The following is a 17,203-nucleotide window of genomic DNA, read 5'->3' on the forward strand; positions in this document are numbered from 1 at the left end:
GAAACATCACTAACTTGCGTGGGATGTGCACGGCCCAAGACCGGAGGGCTCTGCAGCGGGTGATTAAAACTGCTCAGAAGATCACTGGAACCCATCTCCCAAGCATCATTGATATCTGTGAGGTGCCTACGCAGAGCCCAAAGGATATGTTCACCCTGCTGCCTTCTGAGAAGAGAAGTTTCAGCTGCCACACCACCAGACTGCAGAGCAGCTTTTTCCCCCAAGCCATCAGACTCTTAAACTCAAATTCATCCTGAACACTGCTCCAGTGATTATAGTTTACTTCTGTTAACCATGTGTTTATAATTGATTCCGTATTAATGTAATATTGTCTGCTACGTAGCAGAAGGGAGTTATAAAAGCTTTGCAATCCTGTTTTTATTTATTGGATTAAGGCAATAAAACCAAGTTAGTAAGAACAGATTCAGTAACACAGAGTCATAAGATAATTTCAGACCTTTAATTTCTTAAAGGCTTTTTACAAACAATTTCGTTTTCACACAGACATTTGACTTGTCATTGTAGGAAGAGCACAGGCGTTACTTTATTTTATTTTTTATAAAGTGGCAGAAACAACAAATGTTCTATAGTCAGCGAGGACTTATATATGGACAAGCCAACTATTACTGTTTGCTGATTCATTGTATTTGTGAACAACATGGGAAAGACAATGTAAAGATGACAAAACATTGTCTGGTGTGTGTGTATCATGTATGATTCAACATGTGTAAGTTTGTCATTAGACAGGAGGTAGTAAACTAGCTGTGTGTTTGCTATGTCTTTATTTTTCCAGGAGAATCTATCTAAACTCAGATTGACGGTTCTTTAACAGTATTTGTTTTTTTTGCAATATTCAGCATATTGCAAAGGATGCAATATAAAAAGCAGTGCCCCCAGAGACAACATGAATAGCTCAAGTGCAATATTCAGAAGCTCAAGTTCAAAATAACTCATTATACATTCTGCTAAATTTAGACACTGTCTGAACAGGATTTCAGCAAAAATAGACTTTTAAAAAAGTAAATGTACAAAGAAAGTATGTGCCTCTAACGAATACTTAATTTCCATGCTTTACTCAGACATTCAAATGAGCATGCAATTGAGAAGTCAGGTTTAATGCTGCACCCATTCACATGCAAATACTAAACTACTAAAACAACAACCATCCCTGCCGTCCAATAGCCTACAAGCCGGAGCTCTGCCAGTTCAGGCCACCCCTTGCTTTTCTTGTTAATGATTAAATAATTGTGAAACATGTGATTTTCTGTCCCCGTCTTCACTAAACAAGGAAATGACGAGGTGGAGATGTGGAGCTCCGACCTAAATGGGCTAACGGTTGAATGTGAATGAACTAAGACATTTTCCCCTCCATGGCACCAGTAGCCTAGCCTTGGGGCTGTTTTCATTCACTGTAGGTTTTAGACACATGGAGGAGGACTTGGCTTGGGACATAAATTCAGGTCAGGCGTTGCTAGCTCAAGTGAAATATAAAACAGGAGGCAGGCAGCAGGTGAAGCGTGAACCACAGGCGGGCTGTGATAACGCCTAGCCATCGGGAAGCCCTACTGCTCCCACTTGGCCGCTATTAAGTCAGTGCTCAAATTTCCAGCAGACGCAAAGAGGAGCAGCACTTCTCACTTTCACTTCATGGCTCAGCGCTCGGCTCATCCTCTCGTCCCCGTCGCACTGCTGGTGTTTGGACTTGTTGCAATCCTGCTCCTGACTATCCCCACTGAGGATGTCCAGGAGGCGCCGGGGTTCATGGTAAGGTCTGTTCCATTGGTTATTTTTGGATCAGTGTTTATCAGCGTGTTAAGTTGTCTTAACCAAAAGCTCTGTTGTGCACAAAAGGTGTTACACAGATATATGAGGCATTAGATGATTATGTGACATAGTTCTAATTGGATGATGGCCTAGTTTACTCTTTTGTTTCCCTGCAAGTTCACAATTGAATCCCCTGTCTTTGAAGTCTGGCGTTGGCTTCATATTCTCTGCTCAGCCATTGAACCTCAAGGCTATAGAAGTCCAGGACTGACAATATTAAATAAAGTCAAATTGAAAGTGTATCTGTAAATTCTGATGCAAAAAGAAAAGGGCAACTCCAAAGAAACCCTATATGAATGAAATGAAACGGACTGCATTTTCATTTTCAAACCATCAGTCAGCAATAATCTTACCTGTAGAAACATGAAAATGCTATCTTGCTGCTAAATGTATGTTATTTGCTTATCACAAGGCTGCCTGTCATCAGTAATGGTGTGATATGCACTCAGGTGATCAACTGAATAGTTGCCTCATTGTAGTGAAACGAATGGTATTAAAGACTAAACCTGTGGCGCGGTTGGTGAATTAAGAAAGTATTAATGAACTGAACTAGTGAAACACTGTTTTGTTTTATTTTTATTATTTGTAATTGTGTATTTGTATTGTTTATATTATTTCCCCTTTATATCTAATAACTGCAAGAAAGACATGAAACTGTAATGTAGTCCTTTATTGGCATTCAGAGCAGGATTGCGGCGCATGTGAAATCCAGCTTTGGTTCCCCCTGCTCCCTCATTTTTGTGTTACTGGCTAAATATCCCATGGTTCCTTTTATAGTATAACCGTAACAGCCCTTTCACTCTGCAACAATGTAGTCAACCAGTCACAACAAAAGGACACAGAAGGGGTTTTCTTACATTTTTCAGGGAGACAAGTACAACAGATTCCATAGTTTATCACATGAAAGGACAAAACAGATCATTAGAGCTCCTCTTTGTCTTTGGCAAGTGTTAGAGCGAGTCCTTAACAACTGACTGCACAGCAGTAATGAGAAAATATGACAAATAACAAGGCAGGCTTGCACATGATGCTACTGTTCACCTGTTGTACTGATTTTAGGAAGTTGTGTGTTTGCAAATGCCTGACTGTGGAAAGGTGTGTGTGCGTGTGCGTGTGCGTGTGTGTGTGTGATCCCTTTCCTTTGCTCGTCAATTGCATACCTTCTTGCATGGCTGGATTTATACACATTCTGAGGTTCCTTTTATTTAAGCAGACGTCAAAGTAGCTGTAATCTGTGTCTACATTGTAGTGAAGGTGGAAGGCACTGAGCAACAGGTTTTTCATCACAGTTTTTGATCGCAGTGGCATTTGAGGAAGTATTTTCTGCAAAAAAGAACAGGAAAGTCAGTACTTTTTCTTCCTCTAATGCTTCAGATAATGGTAGAAAATTATATATTTTATAAGATGTAAAAATCTTCTTCTCAGTTATTGATGATGATCTTTATTTCCCAACATGTCTTCATACCTAAATGAAACAACATATATGACCGCTCCCCAACACGAACTATGACTATGAGTACCAATAAACGTGGGTAACAGTGTGAAGCAGTTGTAGGAATCCACTTGGTAGGTTTAGGAAAAGATCATGGTTTGGATTAAAATAAGTAGTATGTTACATTAGGAAGTAAGTAAGTAAACTTTATTTGTATAGCACCTTTTCACAGATAAAAAAATCCAGTGCATCACAATAAAATGTGATACAATACAACAAAGTAAAATACAATGCATAAGAAAATTTAAATACAAATGGCAAACACAGAACAAAAAACCCTCGTCTAACTTGAATCCTGCTTGAATAGTACAGTCTGCCGTTGCTTTTTTAAAAGAATCGACAGAATTCACACAATGTAGAAAGGGAGGCAATGCATTCCACAGCCTAGGTGCCACTGCTCGGAACGATCGATCCCCTCTGGTTTTAAAATGAGTGTGGAGAACCACTAACAACCTCTGACCTGATGACCTCAGGCTACGGGTGGGAGTATGAAGCTGTATCAGCTCAGAGATGTAGAGCAGGGCTCTAAAAGTAAGAACCAGGATTTTAAATTGAATTCTAAACTGGACTGGTAACCAGTGAAGTGATGCTAAAACAGGTGTGAAGTGAGCACTTTTGTGAGTTAAAAGAGTTCTGAACAGCCTGGAGACAGTAAAGCTCCTTCTTTCTCAAACAAGTAAAAAGATTGTTACAGTAATCTAAACGAGAAGGAAATAAAAGCATGAATGATCATCTCCAACTCACCCTTTGACACCAGGTGTTCTTAATTTGGAAATATTCCTTAGTTGGAAGAAACAGTTTCTGGCCAATTGTTTAGAGTGGACATCGCTGAATCAAAAACCGCACCTAAATTCACATGATGTAACTCGACATATCGCACGTATACTCAAAATTTTTCAGCATGGACTTCTGGTTTCACATGGGACAAGAACAGTGGTCTCCTGGGTGAAAGTCTGTGTTTGACCGTCAAAATAGTATTGTTTAATTGTAAGTATCTGTTATAAAGTCATAGATATCTTCAATTTAAGTTTGATTATTGATATCTCAAATAGTCGAAATGTAATTATAGATATCTTGAATTAGAGTTTTGACTATGTGAAATGACGTTGCAGATCTCTGTAATGACGTCAGAAGCTAGAACAAGTTGTTGGAGGTTGGAGACACATTGTTTTTTTCCTTGAGCTTATGATGGAAGTGGCTAACAAGTGAGCCATCTGGCTGCCTTCTCATCTCTGAGAGTTGTAAATGTCTACCAAACTCGCTAGTGAACAAAGCTCTCGTTTGCCAGAAATTCCTCTATGATAAGCTCTTGCTATTTCATGGCATTTTCTCTTATCCACAAAGGCTGCAAGGTTGAAAGGCTGAAAAGTCATAATGCTGCATACTACTGAGAACTGAAGCGGAATTCCTTTTGATTCACTGTGAAGTTGAAGAGTAAAACATATGTTCCCATTTTAACGAGTCCCAGATCCAAAAGGTTTCTGTATGTTAAATGAATCTTTGCCCTCAATACATGCCTTATGAACACTCCTGCAGCTGTTTCAATATGTAAATTTCCTTAGATTGCCTTGCAAAATGAGTATGTTTTTGTTCTGGCTCATGTCACACAATTAAAAAAAAAAAAGTATTCTTCTTCACCACACAGAATTGCCTGAATGCAAGCAGGGGAGCAAAAGTGTAATATAAGCTCCTCTAACATTTTCTTGTACACACAAAAAAAAACAGGAGTTGTCTGATGGGAAAAACAAAATTTTATTGTGAAATTCCTTTTTATTTGTTTTTGTTTTTAAAGTCAAATCAGAATACACAAAGGTGAAGATGTGCAATGTTTAAATGTAGGCTAATAGTCCTGTGTTAGTGTTTGTAGATGGGCTGCAGTGTAATCTGTCCACCACATGTGTATTTGTGTCTTTGAACATTGTCATTAACCTATTCTGCAGCGACATGCCTTCCAGATGCCAAAATTTAGGCCACCTCCCCATAAAACTTTCATGTTCTCATGTTTACTTAACTGGACTCCCTTTTTAAGGCTGTAAACTTAATGATCTTTCAGAAATGCTGCTTTTACCTCTTTGTTTTTTTTCTGCCTGTTACTCTCTGCAGTATGGGATTGTCTTGGATGCTGGATCTTCACACACAGCTTTGTATATTTACAAGTGGCCAGCGGACAAGCAAAATGGCACTGGTGTGGTCACCCAGCACAGTGAATGTGATGTTAAGGGTAAGTGTAAGCACTTTCTCCACCAAAATCCAAAACACTCTGGTACCAGGGGACAGTAGTCCGTAGTCTAGCAAACAATATTCACAGTCAAAATAAAGAAGGAACCATGGAAATGTTTTAAACCACTGCTGCATCTCCATCTGTTCCTCCTCTGTTCATTCTTATGCTTAGTATGTTGTAGTTTGGTTTACCAATATATGGCTTCTGTTTCACGCTTCATAAGTTAGCTGCCTGGTTTGTCATGATGACCATTAGCAGCTTATATTTTGGCATATTTCAGCAAGATATTTCATAGATGATTGTTTGGAACATACAGAGCGTACACATAAACCACAAAGAAAAGTGGTTTATACGGAGCCCCTAAATTCCCATAAAGTGATATTTTTTTTATCTTGTGCCCATAACATATCTTGTTTGTAAAAGTTATTATCTTGTTCATCAAAGTGAATTAGGCTATCTTGTGTGCACACAAGATAATAACTTGTGCGCACAAGATATCAAGTTACTAAGTTACAAGCTTTTAAAAATCACCTTTCCGGATTAATGCTGCAGAGGTGGCGCAGAAATATGTTGTAAGAAAATGTAAGGCTGTTAAAACATGCAAGTGGACAGACGAGAAGTAGAATGAGCTGTGGGAGTGATCTGAAAGGTTGTTATTGATGAATCATTTTCTCTGGGTTGCTGTTGAGATCTTTTGTTACGATAGTACTGAATTCATGTCATGTGGAAGTAGGCCTACGGTGTCTAATTTGTAAATCCCATTCAACATGCAAGTTGTAAGCATGATTGATAATGTCCATCATTTAAGGTAATTAAGGTTAATCGATATAGTGCCATATTGATCATAAACAGTGTTTTGAACCCTTACACAACTGTTTTGAGTTGCCCAATGAACGCGCATAACTGCTGAGAATCAGCTACAGCTGCCGACATCTGTAAAAGCGCATGGTACAAACCTTTTAGGACACAGTTTTTTTTTGTTTGACTATAAATTTAATCTTGTGATAGTGAAATCATACCAGGAATATGCACTTGCTATAACACCAACTATCTACTTTGTTTTTTTGCTTTAAAACTAATAAATTGTATTTTAGAAAGTTGTTTCCTTGTTAAACTCGAGTGCCAACTGTTAACTGTAAATTAAATTATCACATGAATGAGTCAGAGTTGAGTTTTGTGCCCTGCCACTCCCATTATGCCAAAGGGTCTTAATGTTTTCTTGGCTTAGATAAATACATTTTTTCCCATGAACATGGTGTTTACATTGTCATGTTTCATAATTGTAAACAAAAACCCAGTCAGAAGTGAACTTTGATCTGCAGATAGATATCTGAGAATGACATGCAAAATTACAAATTGCTGAATGAAACACAATTTAAGTGCTACAAGAATTCCATAAATATTGGTAACATTTGTTTTCCTCACAATGTATTTATGACGCCTTCTATAACCAGGGACTTCTGGTAACAGTAAAGAATAATTAAGATATTCTTCTTCAAATCAATTTTTCAGGTTAAGTTGTGAAAAGCAATGAATAGGAACATTGATTCAAAGTTCACCCCACAGCTGTGAGTAGATTGTCATGCAGTATTTTTTCGCCACAGACTAGCAGGGACATTTCTGGTATTGTGGGTGTGATCAGTTACATCATAACGCATTTGGGTCACAACAGCTAACATTGTAATGAGCAAACACAAGAACAAGATTCTGCAAGTCTATAAGCTCAGCAGAAGGTTTGTATTAATTTTTTTTTTTTATCCTTTTCACCACTCAGGCAGAGGAATCTCTAGCTATGCAGGGCAACAAGGAGCAGCAGGGCGGAGCTTAGAGGCATGTCTGGACCAGGCAGTGAAGGACATCCCAACAGAAAGGCACAAGCTCACGCCTGTGTACCTGGGAGCCACAGCTGGCATGAGGCTTCTGCAGTGAGTCAGCGTGCGTCTGTGTGACCAGATTATCTCTTTCTGTGTTTGTTTGATTGGTTTCTATGTGACTTTGTTTTTCTTTCACATACAATGCTTCACCTCAGTTCTAGTCCTATTACTGTCTTACAGTATGTAAAAAAAAATAAAACGATAATCTTCATCTCCTCTTTGAAACATAATTATGTACCTTATGCAATATAAGATAGCATTAAAGCATGTAATAGATATAAAATGAATGAACACAGTGAATGAACACTGCCCTGTAATCATGTCAGAGACAGACAGATGAATTTACATGAATTATATTGTTGCCTGTGAGCACTTTCAGAGGGATAAAGACAAAGTGCATTCAAAATGGCATTTCTTGTGTTAACTACACTGAACAAAATTATATACGCAACACTTTGTTTTTTGCCCCATTCATCATGAGCTGAACTCAAAGATCTAAGACTTTCTCTATGTACACAAAAGGCCTATTTTGCTCAAATATTGTTCACAAATCTGTCAAAATCTGTGTTAGTGAGCACTTCTCCTTGGCCGAGATAATCCATCCACCTCACAGGTGTGGCATATCAAGATGCTGATCAGACAGCATGGGTATTGCACAGGTGTGCACTTAGACTGGCCATCTTGATAGCATCTTGCCATACCTATGAGGTGCATGAAGCTTTGAGTGCACAAAGTAGGTGAGGTTTGACTTTATGAAAATGCACAGCAGAAAACAGTTGCCCAATCATTTAGTTGGAAGTGAATATGTTAATCATTTGCTAGTGCAAACATGTCTAAATGCTACAATTTGAGTGAGAGGCAAGACTATTTTCTTTTATCTGTCTGTGCACTCAAAAAATCCCTTTGCACTTGTAACTCCATACAATGTACTTAAATTGATTGTTACCGCTTTCTCCATTACTTCCCCTCAGTGCTGGTTGCAGCTCAGGCTTTTTCTTTCACTGCTGCTCAGAGAAATCTTTGTTAATTGATCTGATAGATTAGTTGATAGGATTTGGGGGCTTGGCATGACAGAGTCTTAAAGGTATTGTTATGATAAACATGACTTGATGCATGCAAAGGATGTTTTGGATTAAACAATTCGAATGAAGAAAAGCAGGAATAAAATGTACTTGCATAATTACTAATATGTAATCGAGTAGAAATCCTGTCTTCAGATGTCTGTATGGAATGAATCCACTTGGGGACGGAGGGAGTAAGACTCTTGTTTCTCCCAACCAGAATGTCCAGCCCAGAGCAGACGGATCAGATTCTGCAGGAAGTGGGACACAAAATCCAGTCCTACCCTTTCAGCTACAAGGGGGCGGCCATACTAAGCGGTCAAGATGAGGGGGCATACGGCTGGGTCACAGTCAACTACCTCTTGGAGAACTTCATAAAGGTGCCATAACTTGTGTGTATATGCTCAGGTTTGGTCCCAACGTTGGTAGGGATGCAAAAATCCACCCCCTACCTTATGAACAAATCTTTGTCAAAATCAGCGGTGGGAGGCATGTCGAAACAGCTGTTTGCGGCTTAGCATAGTCACATGTGTCTCAGCCAGTAACTTGATGTAGCTTCTGGGTGGGCACATTGGAATGATCTAATATGACTTCACTCCAAAGGGAAAGGGAATAAGTTCGCTCAAATATTGGTAGTGACATTTCTGTCCTCCCAAATTTATGATGGGGACATGTCCCCACTGTCCATCTGCAAACCCAAACCTTGCCTACTTGTCAGTAGGCCTTAATCAGTAGGGATTTGTAAAAGTAGCTGCCAGTATTTTGATCTAAATCATCCATAGAGTCAAATACTGTGTCCCTAAGAGCTAAACGCATGGCAGCTTAAACACAGAAAACCCATGCAAACAGACAAAACACAAGCAAATCAAGGAAACATCATTTGGACAACACACACACAGCATTTACAAAAAAATGCTGCACACCCCTGGGGCACACTTGTTGTCCCAGCAAAGAAAAAACACAAAATTTTTTAGTTTAGTTTCCAAAACCACTTACGGATAGCCGCCATAAGTAACTCCATGAGTCACAAACCATGGCGACAACAATGTGTCCTAGCCATGTCCATCACTCTTTAGTGCTCCCTGCAAACAGTTTCCATTGTCATCTGCGCTGCTTTCGATGTTTCTTAATTTGCTTCAGTTTTGTATATTTGCATGTGTTTTCTTAATCTGCAGTACGTGGCGTTCTCAAGGCCACCGGAGTCAAAGGATGATTCATTTAGAAATGATCGATGTGCAGTGAACTAATGAGGGTAATTGTAAGGGTAATTGTACTTTTGTGAACCAGTATGGTGTTAAAAAGCACCATGCATTAGAATAAAGTCCCATTAGTTAGTTAATGTTAAAATATTTGCACTTAAATGTTGCAAAGATTAATTGACTGCGACTACAGGTTTGACACTTTTAAAGCTTATTTAGAGGGTGACTGATGACACCTAGTGGCATCTCCAACAATAATGATCACTATTCCCTCATGTCAGAGGTGGCTACTTGTCAGCTTGTCAGTGGGGATCAATCACTGTATATATTGTATTTATTTATTTTTATATGTTGAGTTCTGGGTGTGTAGCATGAAGGGACTACAAACTTTGTTTCGTTATACAACTTTGTGCTGCATAATGACAAATAAACAGCCTTGTACCTTGAAATTAACAAGACCCCCCCCCCTTTACCTTCTGTTCGGTTTCCATTATTATATCTTTGCAGTATGGTTTCGTGGGGCACTGGTTCAGCCCTGGCAGGCCCACAGTGGGAGCTCTTGATTGCGGCGGGGCGTCTACCCAGATAACATTTGCAACTCAGGAGAAAGTAGAGGACAAAAATGACATGATAAAGCTGCGTCTTTATGGCCAGGAGTACTCTCTGTACACACACAGCTTCCTGTGCTATGGACAGGACCAGGTCCTCAAGAGACTGCTGGCTCATATAGTGAAGGTAATGTAACACCCACACTCAAACTGAAGCAACCCAGAACAGTTTTAATGAATGCTTTGATATAAAGTATCAATGATCAGCTAAAATTTCCCAATAAAAGGTTCTAATTACTGTATAATGGAAGAGAAAATCATAGTAGTAGTCTACAAAGTACATAATTGTGGCACATTGGCCGTGGTGTGAAATAACTCATGTAGCATTGGGGTTCTTATTTATAGTTTGTTGTTTTTTTGTTTTTTAATCGATGTTTTTAGCTTTTAGTATTATTATAGGTTCTAGTATATTTTTACCTTATTTGTTTACTATTTATTTATTTTTAACTTAAGTCATGTAGGTAGATCGCTGTTGCAGTTGTGCAAGGACTGAATGTGGTAGCTGCTGTAACAAATCTAATAAGTATCTATGTGCATTTAAAAATTTATAATTAAAAGTAATAAAAGTATTTTAATGGGTTTGTTGTAATCACTATTTGTCTCTTTCTATCTCAGTCTCAGGGTTACTCTGAGTCAGTCACTCACCCCTGCTATCCTGCAGGCTACAACACAACTTTAAAGTTGAACAGTATATTCAACTCTCCGTGTACATCAAAGTACAAACCCAGCTCCTACAACTCCCAGGCCTTTCTGACAGTACAAGGAGGCGGACATTATGAACACTGTGTGGGCAACGTGTCTGAGATTTTCTCCTTCGACAGCTGCCCCTTCTCCAAATGCTCCTTTGACAAAGTCTTCCAGCCAAATGTCACCGGTAGCTTCATGGTAAGAAAGACAGAAGGGAGCAGATACAGAGGGCTTATACACACTGATAGCATCATAGACTAAATTGTTAGCGACTCTTACAAAGTTAGAATTAGTTCCCATTTTAGGAACCACAGACAGCCATGCTGTATTCTGTATGTCAAAGATTAGAAACATTGCAAACATGACTGTACAGCACACAAACAAAAATATAAAAGATGCTTGCATATTTTAAATGGAAACCTATGAACAGACTGGACTTGAGAGCACAAGATGTGACATTTCAGTAAAAGTAGCAACACCAAAATATAAAAATATTCTATTACAAGTAAATTGTAATAGCTATCAAATAATTATATGGAATGGTCTGTTTTTAATTTATTATAAGCATGTAAATCAGAGAGAGAGAGAGACGTAAGCACGCACGCACAAAAATGCAGTGTTGGTGTTAAAAGTGAAACTAATTAGTATCTTTATAAGTTCATCATATTTATAATGTAGCATGTCTTACATGCAAAGTAACTGTCAGATGATTCAGATTTTTGCTTATCTGAAATGTAGTGGAGGAATTGTAATAAAGTATGGTACTTGTACGCTTAAAGAATTGTGTTACCTAAAGAGCAGAGAATAACTGCACGGAAATCTGTGTTGTGACTTTGTACAGATGTACTGACAACGTACAGACTTTGACAGTAGGCGACACACTAGAAGAAGCACAACATGGCCTCAACTCAAAGTGCATAGAAAAATATAGGCTGTACACATTATTTGTGTCATTCTATTGCTATTAAAGCTAAATTATTTTCGGTGTAGTAATTGCCCCCAGTCTGAGTTTTGTATTGTCCTCTTTCTATGTTATCAGGCGTTCTCTGCATTCTTCTACATTCACTCCTTCCTGCAGCGGATCACCGGCATCAGTGTGCATACTCCTTCACAACTGCAGGAGGCAGCTGCAACTGTGTGCAGGATGACATTCGAACAAGTAATGTTCTTTTCTGTTTAGGTTCTGTTTAATTAGAATATCTCATTCAGTGTCGGGTCAAAGATGTCAAGATGAAATATGTTGTTCCACTTTCTACATTCATTGGATGATGAAGTCATCAATAGTAATACATTTGGCGATCCTTTAAATTTTTTATCCACTGCCATCAGGCCCATATTTGATTAATTACTAAATATCTAAACTAAGATAATGAACATGGTAAACATTATGCTGTTAGGGTCAGCAGCATAGCACTAGAGACAGGGACTTTAAGGCCCAGATGCAGACACTATGACGCAGAGGTGTAGTTGAGTGGTGTTAATTTACATGAAACATGAAAAACTTACATTTGAACTGTGGTTAATTGCCTGATGACAACAGAACATTAATTCATAGTGTGAACTGCTCCAAGAGTCCAATAGAAAGTAAAAATCCAAACAAACAGAGGAAACACGGGAGCCAACATACACAGTGCAGAACAATGAACACGCAACAAGTGAGAGGGTAAGACTAACTGAATACAGGAAGTAAAACAAGACAAGGACACTAGGGGCAGAAAAACTACAAAGTAAAACAGGAAACATGAAACGCACACACACACCACTCCAGAACCTTGACATATACATTTCACTAAATATCAGCATGTTAGCTTTGTCACTGTGAGCGTTTCCCCCAAAGCAGGACTCAACAGTGCGAGTATTTCACTCGCATTTGCCGCCATAAATAGATTTGTGCGAACCAGGAAAATGATTAGAGCACACAGTGTGCTAGTAAAGATAACATCCTTCCATAATCTGTGGAAATAGTCTGCAAGTACTCAACACATAATGAAATGATAAAACAAAACACTGACAAAATATATTGTACAATATGGACAGCATCTGGTTTCTTCTTTCACGGCATCTTCACGATTCTTTGTGGGGCCTCACTATATACATTCCAAGAGCAAGACGGACAAGACCACATGGACAGAGACTGTAATTCTCAGAGACCATACTAGAGAAAGAGCCCATGCCAGTTTCATGGTTAATGGAATGAATAAATGATAAAACTAAGGGTTCATACTATTTTACTTTCGCAGGAGTAGGCCATTATGCAAAAACATCCTCCTCCTGAAGATCCTCAATACAAGTCCAACTATTAGTCGAGGACATAAGGCAAAAGGGATAAGATAAGCAAGGATTGGGTTTTGCTAACTGACTATTTAGCTTTGTCAGGTGCGTTTTGTTAGATACTAGGGTCTTCACTTCTAAAGTCATCCACTGGTTTTCATATCATAATTGCACTCAAGGAGAGTGAGCATGCACACACACACACACAGTGTAAATATAAATGTAATTAAACTGTGTTTTTTAAATTACTAGCATAGCCGTAGACTCTTGCAATGCACTCACAAGTTAACCAATAACAATAATTATTCTAGAGGGGCACTCCACACCCCATATACATTTGGGCGGATGAGCGTAATTTTCAGTTTCATTTTAACACAGTGTTGGTTTTTGTTCCAGATGCTGTTTCTTGCTCCAGAGGAAAAGTCTCGTCTGCAGGACTACTGTGCTTCCTCGGTGTTCATTAAGATTCTCATGTTGAAAGGATACGGCTTCGATGAGCAGTCGTTCGCACGTATTTCCTTCCAGAAGAAGGTGATAATCTCATCATCATAAAGAAAAGAAAAAAAGTATATCCTCGATGCTCATTTGCAACACCATTTTTCCACTAACTTGCTGTTCTCATTCGTTGCTGTTGCTCCTCCAGGCAGGGGACACTTCGGTGGGTTGGGCTCTTGGCTATATGCTGAGTTTGAGCAATTTGCTGCCAGCAGAGAGTGTGGGGATGAGGAAGGCCCTGACCCCGGGAGCATGGGGAACGCTCATCTTTCTCTTTGTCCTCTTGGTGGTGGCAGTCCTTGTCTTCATCTTACTCCGAGCTCGTGATAGGAAGTCGAAAGGAGGCGGTGAAAGCACCATCTAGATACCGCAACAACATACAGGCCTGTCAGAAAACAGAAAGACACTCATAATGTTGTTTTTTTGTGTGTTGGCTCTGTAATTCTGCACACTTGACCTGAAGTTACCGTATGAGGTTAGAGAATGGAATTTGTGCTTTATTTAAGGGTGTTCGCATTAGCGATAGACCAATTATTCGGTCAGCCGATTAATCAGCAAAACTGGCATTTTGAGATAATTGGCATCGGCCGATACCTGCACTCATAAGCCCGATGTATCATCCTGAAAGACCTCAAATCTAATCTAAAACCACTGGCTAACGTTAATTGTTGTATTGACGAGAATAAGGCAGTTGAATGACTTCACTTCTTACAAACTGTACCCCACTCTCCCAGTCACATTCTGAAATCTACAGCATAATCCATGTATTTTTATATTTCGTGAATTAATACAAACTCCATCTGAAACAACACATTACTGGCTAAGATAACCTGTGGAATAGATTGTACTCTGCATGGATTAATGGAATTATACATGACTTTTCTTTGTTTTGATATCTGCATTATATATCAGCCATCGTCCGTCCTACTCTCTAAATATCGGCTTTGGGCTGTTGAAAAACCCATCAGTCGACCACTAGTTCAATTTTTAATGGATGTGTAAACATTGTAGAAATAGTTTCTCTTTTTATACAGAGCCCCATAATGTTGGGTTAACAGCAGGACAATGATTCTTAACATGGAGACTGATTCACTGCGAAGGGTTTGACTACTATTGCATAATTAGAATTTATTGGACTTTATTAGGAGTGATATTAACTTGTCCAGTTACTAAAACTATAGGAATGTGTATAAAAACAACTGCAAGTTCATCTGATGTGGATGCAAACACCCTCAAATTGAGCAGAAAGTCAGGACTTCATAATCTTTTTCTAAATAACATTTTCTAATGTGCTGGAATACAGAGCCAACAAAATGAAAATTGTGTCACTGACCAAACTGACCTGTAGGTTTAAGAACATAGTACTCCCCCAGTGGCATTGGCACTATGGGGGGAAGTCTGAATGTAATTTTTATTCATGAAAAGTCAAACCAATTTTAGGTTGTATGGAATATAAGAATTTCCAGCTTTTTGTTTTTGTAAAGGTGAGTGTAGTCGATAGCACTATCACAGTAACTTGAGGCACAGTATGGAAATAACTAGTTTAATATGTGAGGAATCACTATTTTTAAAGTTTTTGTATTTCAGGGGCAGTTTTTATTCACATTTTTTGTCTGCTTAAATTTAAATAATCATAGAGACAACATACAAACATGGTGAACAGCGGGTGTTTGCTTATTATACACATTTCTTGACAGAAAACCTCTCTAGGAAACGCTGTTTGGGTCAGTTTCTTTAAAAAAATCATTCAAAGTCATTTATAAAAACCTTGTATCACATGGAGGTTATGAACTAATTTCAGCAGACTTGAATCATTGCTCATGCTCTCTGTGTGTCAGTGTACACAAAAACCAATCACGGGGTCTTTCAACTGAGATTTAACAGTCAAACTTGTGCTTTTACAGAACAAGTAACACTTATTTATGTAATGAAATCTAATACATTGTCCCTGCAGCAAATAATCTGTTTAAAGTAGTGATCAGTTTTAGTTGACATTGTGTCATCTGTTTATTCAGCTCAATGGTCATTTTTTAATGTATTGCATTGTATCATATTGTAAGACCATGAACATTTTTATTATTATTACAAGTATTCAAGGCCTTCTGTATTTAATTGGATTACATATTACATGTATTGCTTTCATTATGCATTTACAGGCCTGAGGTGAAACATGAAAGCAACCTAACACTCCAAAAGTGATTTGCATGAAAACCTTGTCAACAAATGTGAATAATTTTCCATTCAAAGGCTCATCAGTGGTCTTAACCATTATCATTTTCTGCATTTCAAGAAGTTTATGCTGCAACATGAAGACATTCCGATATGTACCAGGCATGCTGGCATAAAAAGGCAAAGGCAACTCTTGATATGTAGCTCTGTGCTAACATCTGAGCCAGCTTTGAGATCCATTATAACTCCTTCATGTTGAAATCATATGTATATTGTTGCATCTTACTGTATTGTTGTGGTATAACATGTCATTGTTCAATCCTAGTGAAAGTTGATGTTGGTTTCATCTCATTTAATATGTTAGATGTGTATGACAATAGATAAAGCAAATTTTATAGTATATCAACATTTTTACTAGAATGTCACCATGAATTTTGAATTATAAGGACGTTACATTCCTCTCTATGTGGTCACATTGGTTTTACCCCAGATAACAATAATAAATATTTTGTCTTTGTAAAGAGGAGTCTATTGGATCCTTCAATTCAGTAAATCTGCTCTGGACTACAACTACCAGAATGCTTTGATTTACTGACGTATAGGGGTCCTTCTGATGACTTCCGCTATGGTTTCATTGCCCCCAAAATAAAAGCGCGGATTTTCTTTTTCAGATGGTTTTAGGTTAATGTGAATTTGCTGTTTAATTGTCCCCACCTATTCAGTGAATACACAAATCAGTATATATTAAGATGAAACAAATTAAGGAAATATGTAATAATAGTCTTAGTTTATTTGATGCATTAGCTTGCACAATGTAAATGGTAAAGGACATACAAGGATATGATAAAATGAATACCTGCAGGGGAGGAAGAGGGGCAAAGAGAAATTTCTCCACGCTAAAAATAAATAAAAGAATAAAAATAAAATAAGTAGGCTACATCTGAGAAGCTTCCTGTCAATTAGATGCTTTAAAAATGCATGGTGGAGACTTACACCAGGATACTTTAAAACTGTTGTGGTTTAAGAAAATAAAACTGTAAGCCCTCAAAGTCGGTATGGCAGGTTGAGGTCTGGACCTGCATGTTTCTCTCTTACAGAGTAACCTAATACACCCCCTGAAAATCTTGTCTTTGCTGACGTCCAGTGGTTTTTACACCTTGCTGCAGTGATGTGCAGGTGTACTCCACTTTCCAGGACCCCATGGCAATGCTGCTGGCATTTACAAGCCGAGAGGGTACAAAACACTGTCTTTCAGCCTGGTGATAAGGTATGTTTGCAGACCAGTGTCAGTCTGAATCTAAC

At 38.4% G+C, this 17,203-nt stretch overlaps 1 protein-coding gene across 1 annotated transcript; it reads left to right on the top strand.

The window, feature by feature from the left end:
* Positions 1-981: 981 nt before the first annotated feature.
* Positions 982-16,516, top strand: LOC119914345 (ectonucleoside triphosphate diphosphohydrolase 2-like). The gene is made up of 9 exons (XM_038733598.1): positions 982-1,764; positions 5,420-5,537; positions 7,312-7,462; positions 8,693-8,852; positions 10,179-10,406; positions 10,895-11,164; positions 12,006-12,125; positions 13,634-13,768; positions 13,881-16,516. Exons 1-9 carry the CDS (start codon positions 1,648-1,650, stop codon positions 14,094-14,096), a joined length of 1,515 nt encoding a protein of 504 aa, XP_038589526.1. The 5' UTR covers positions 982-1,647; the 3' UTR covers positions 14,097-16,516.
* The last annotated feature ends 687 nt before the right edge of the window (positions 16,517-17,203 follow it).

Source organism: Micropterus salmoides, unplaced genomic scaffold (assembly GCF_014851395.1).
Source record: "Micropterus salmoides isolate LMB-PRFRI ecotype aquatic unplaced genomic scaffold, ASM1485139v1 Ms_hic_scaffold_20, whole genome shotgun sequence".
Lineage (NCBI taxonomy): Eukaryota > Metazoa > Chordata > Actinopteri > Centrarchiformes > Centrarchidae > Micropterus > Micropterus salmoides.

Bases quoted from the DNA above. Each gene is read 5' to 3' on its own strand.
- LOC119914345 (XM_038733598.1), top strand. From the start codon at position 1,648: ATGGCTCAGCGCTCGGCTCATCCTCTCGTCCCCGTCGCACTGCTGGTG. The intron at 1,765-5,419 runs GTAAGGTCTGTT...TACTCTCTGCAG, and splicing joins AGGAGGCGCCGGGGTTCATG to TATGGGATTGTCTTGGATGC. The intron at 12,126-13,633 runs GTAATGTTCTTT...TTTTTGTTCCAG, and splicing joins GCAGGATGACATTCGAACAA to ATGCTGTTTCTTGCTCCAGA.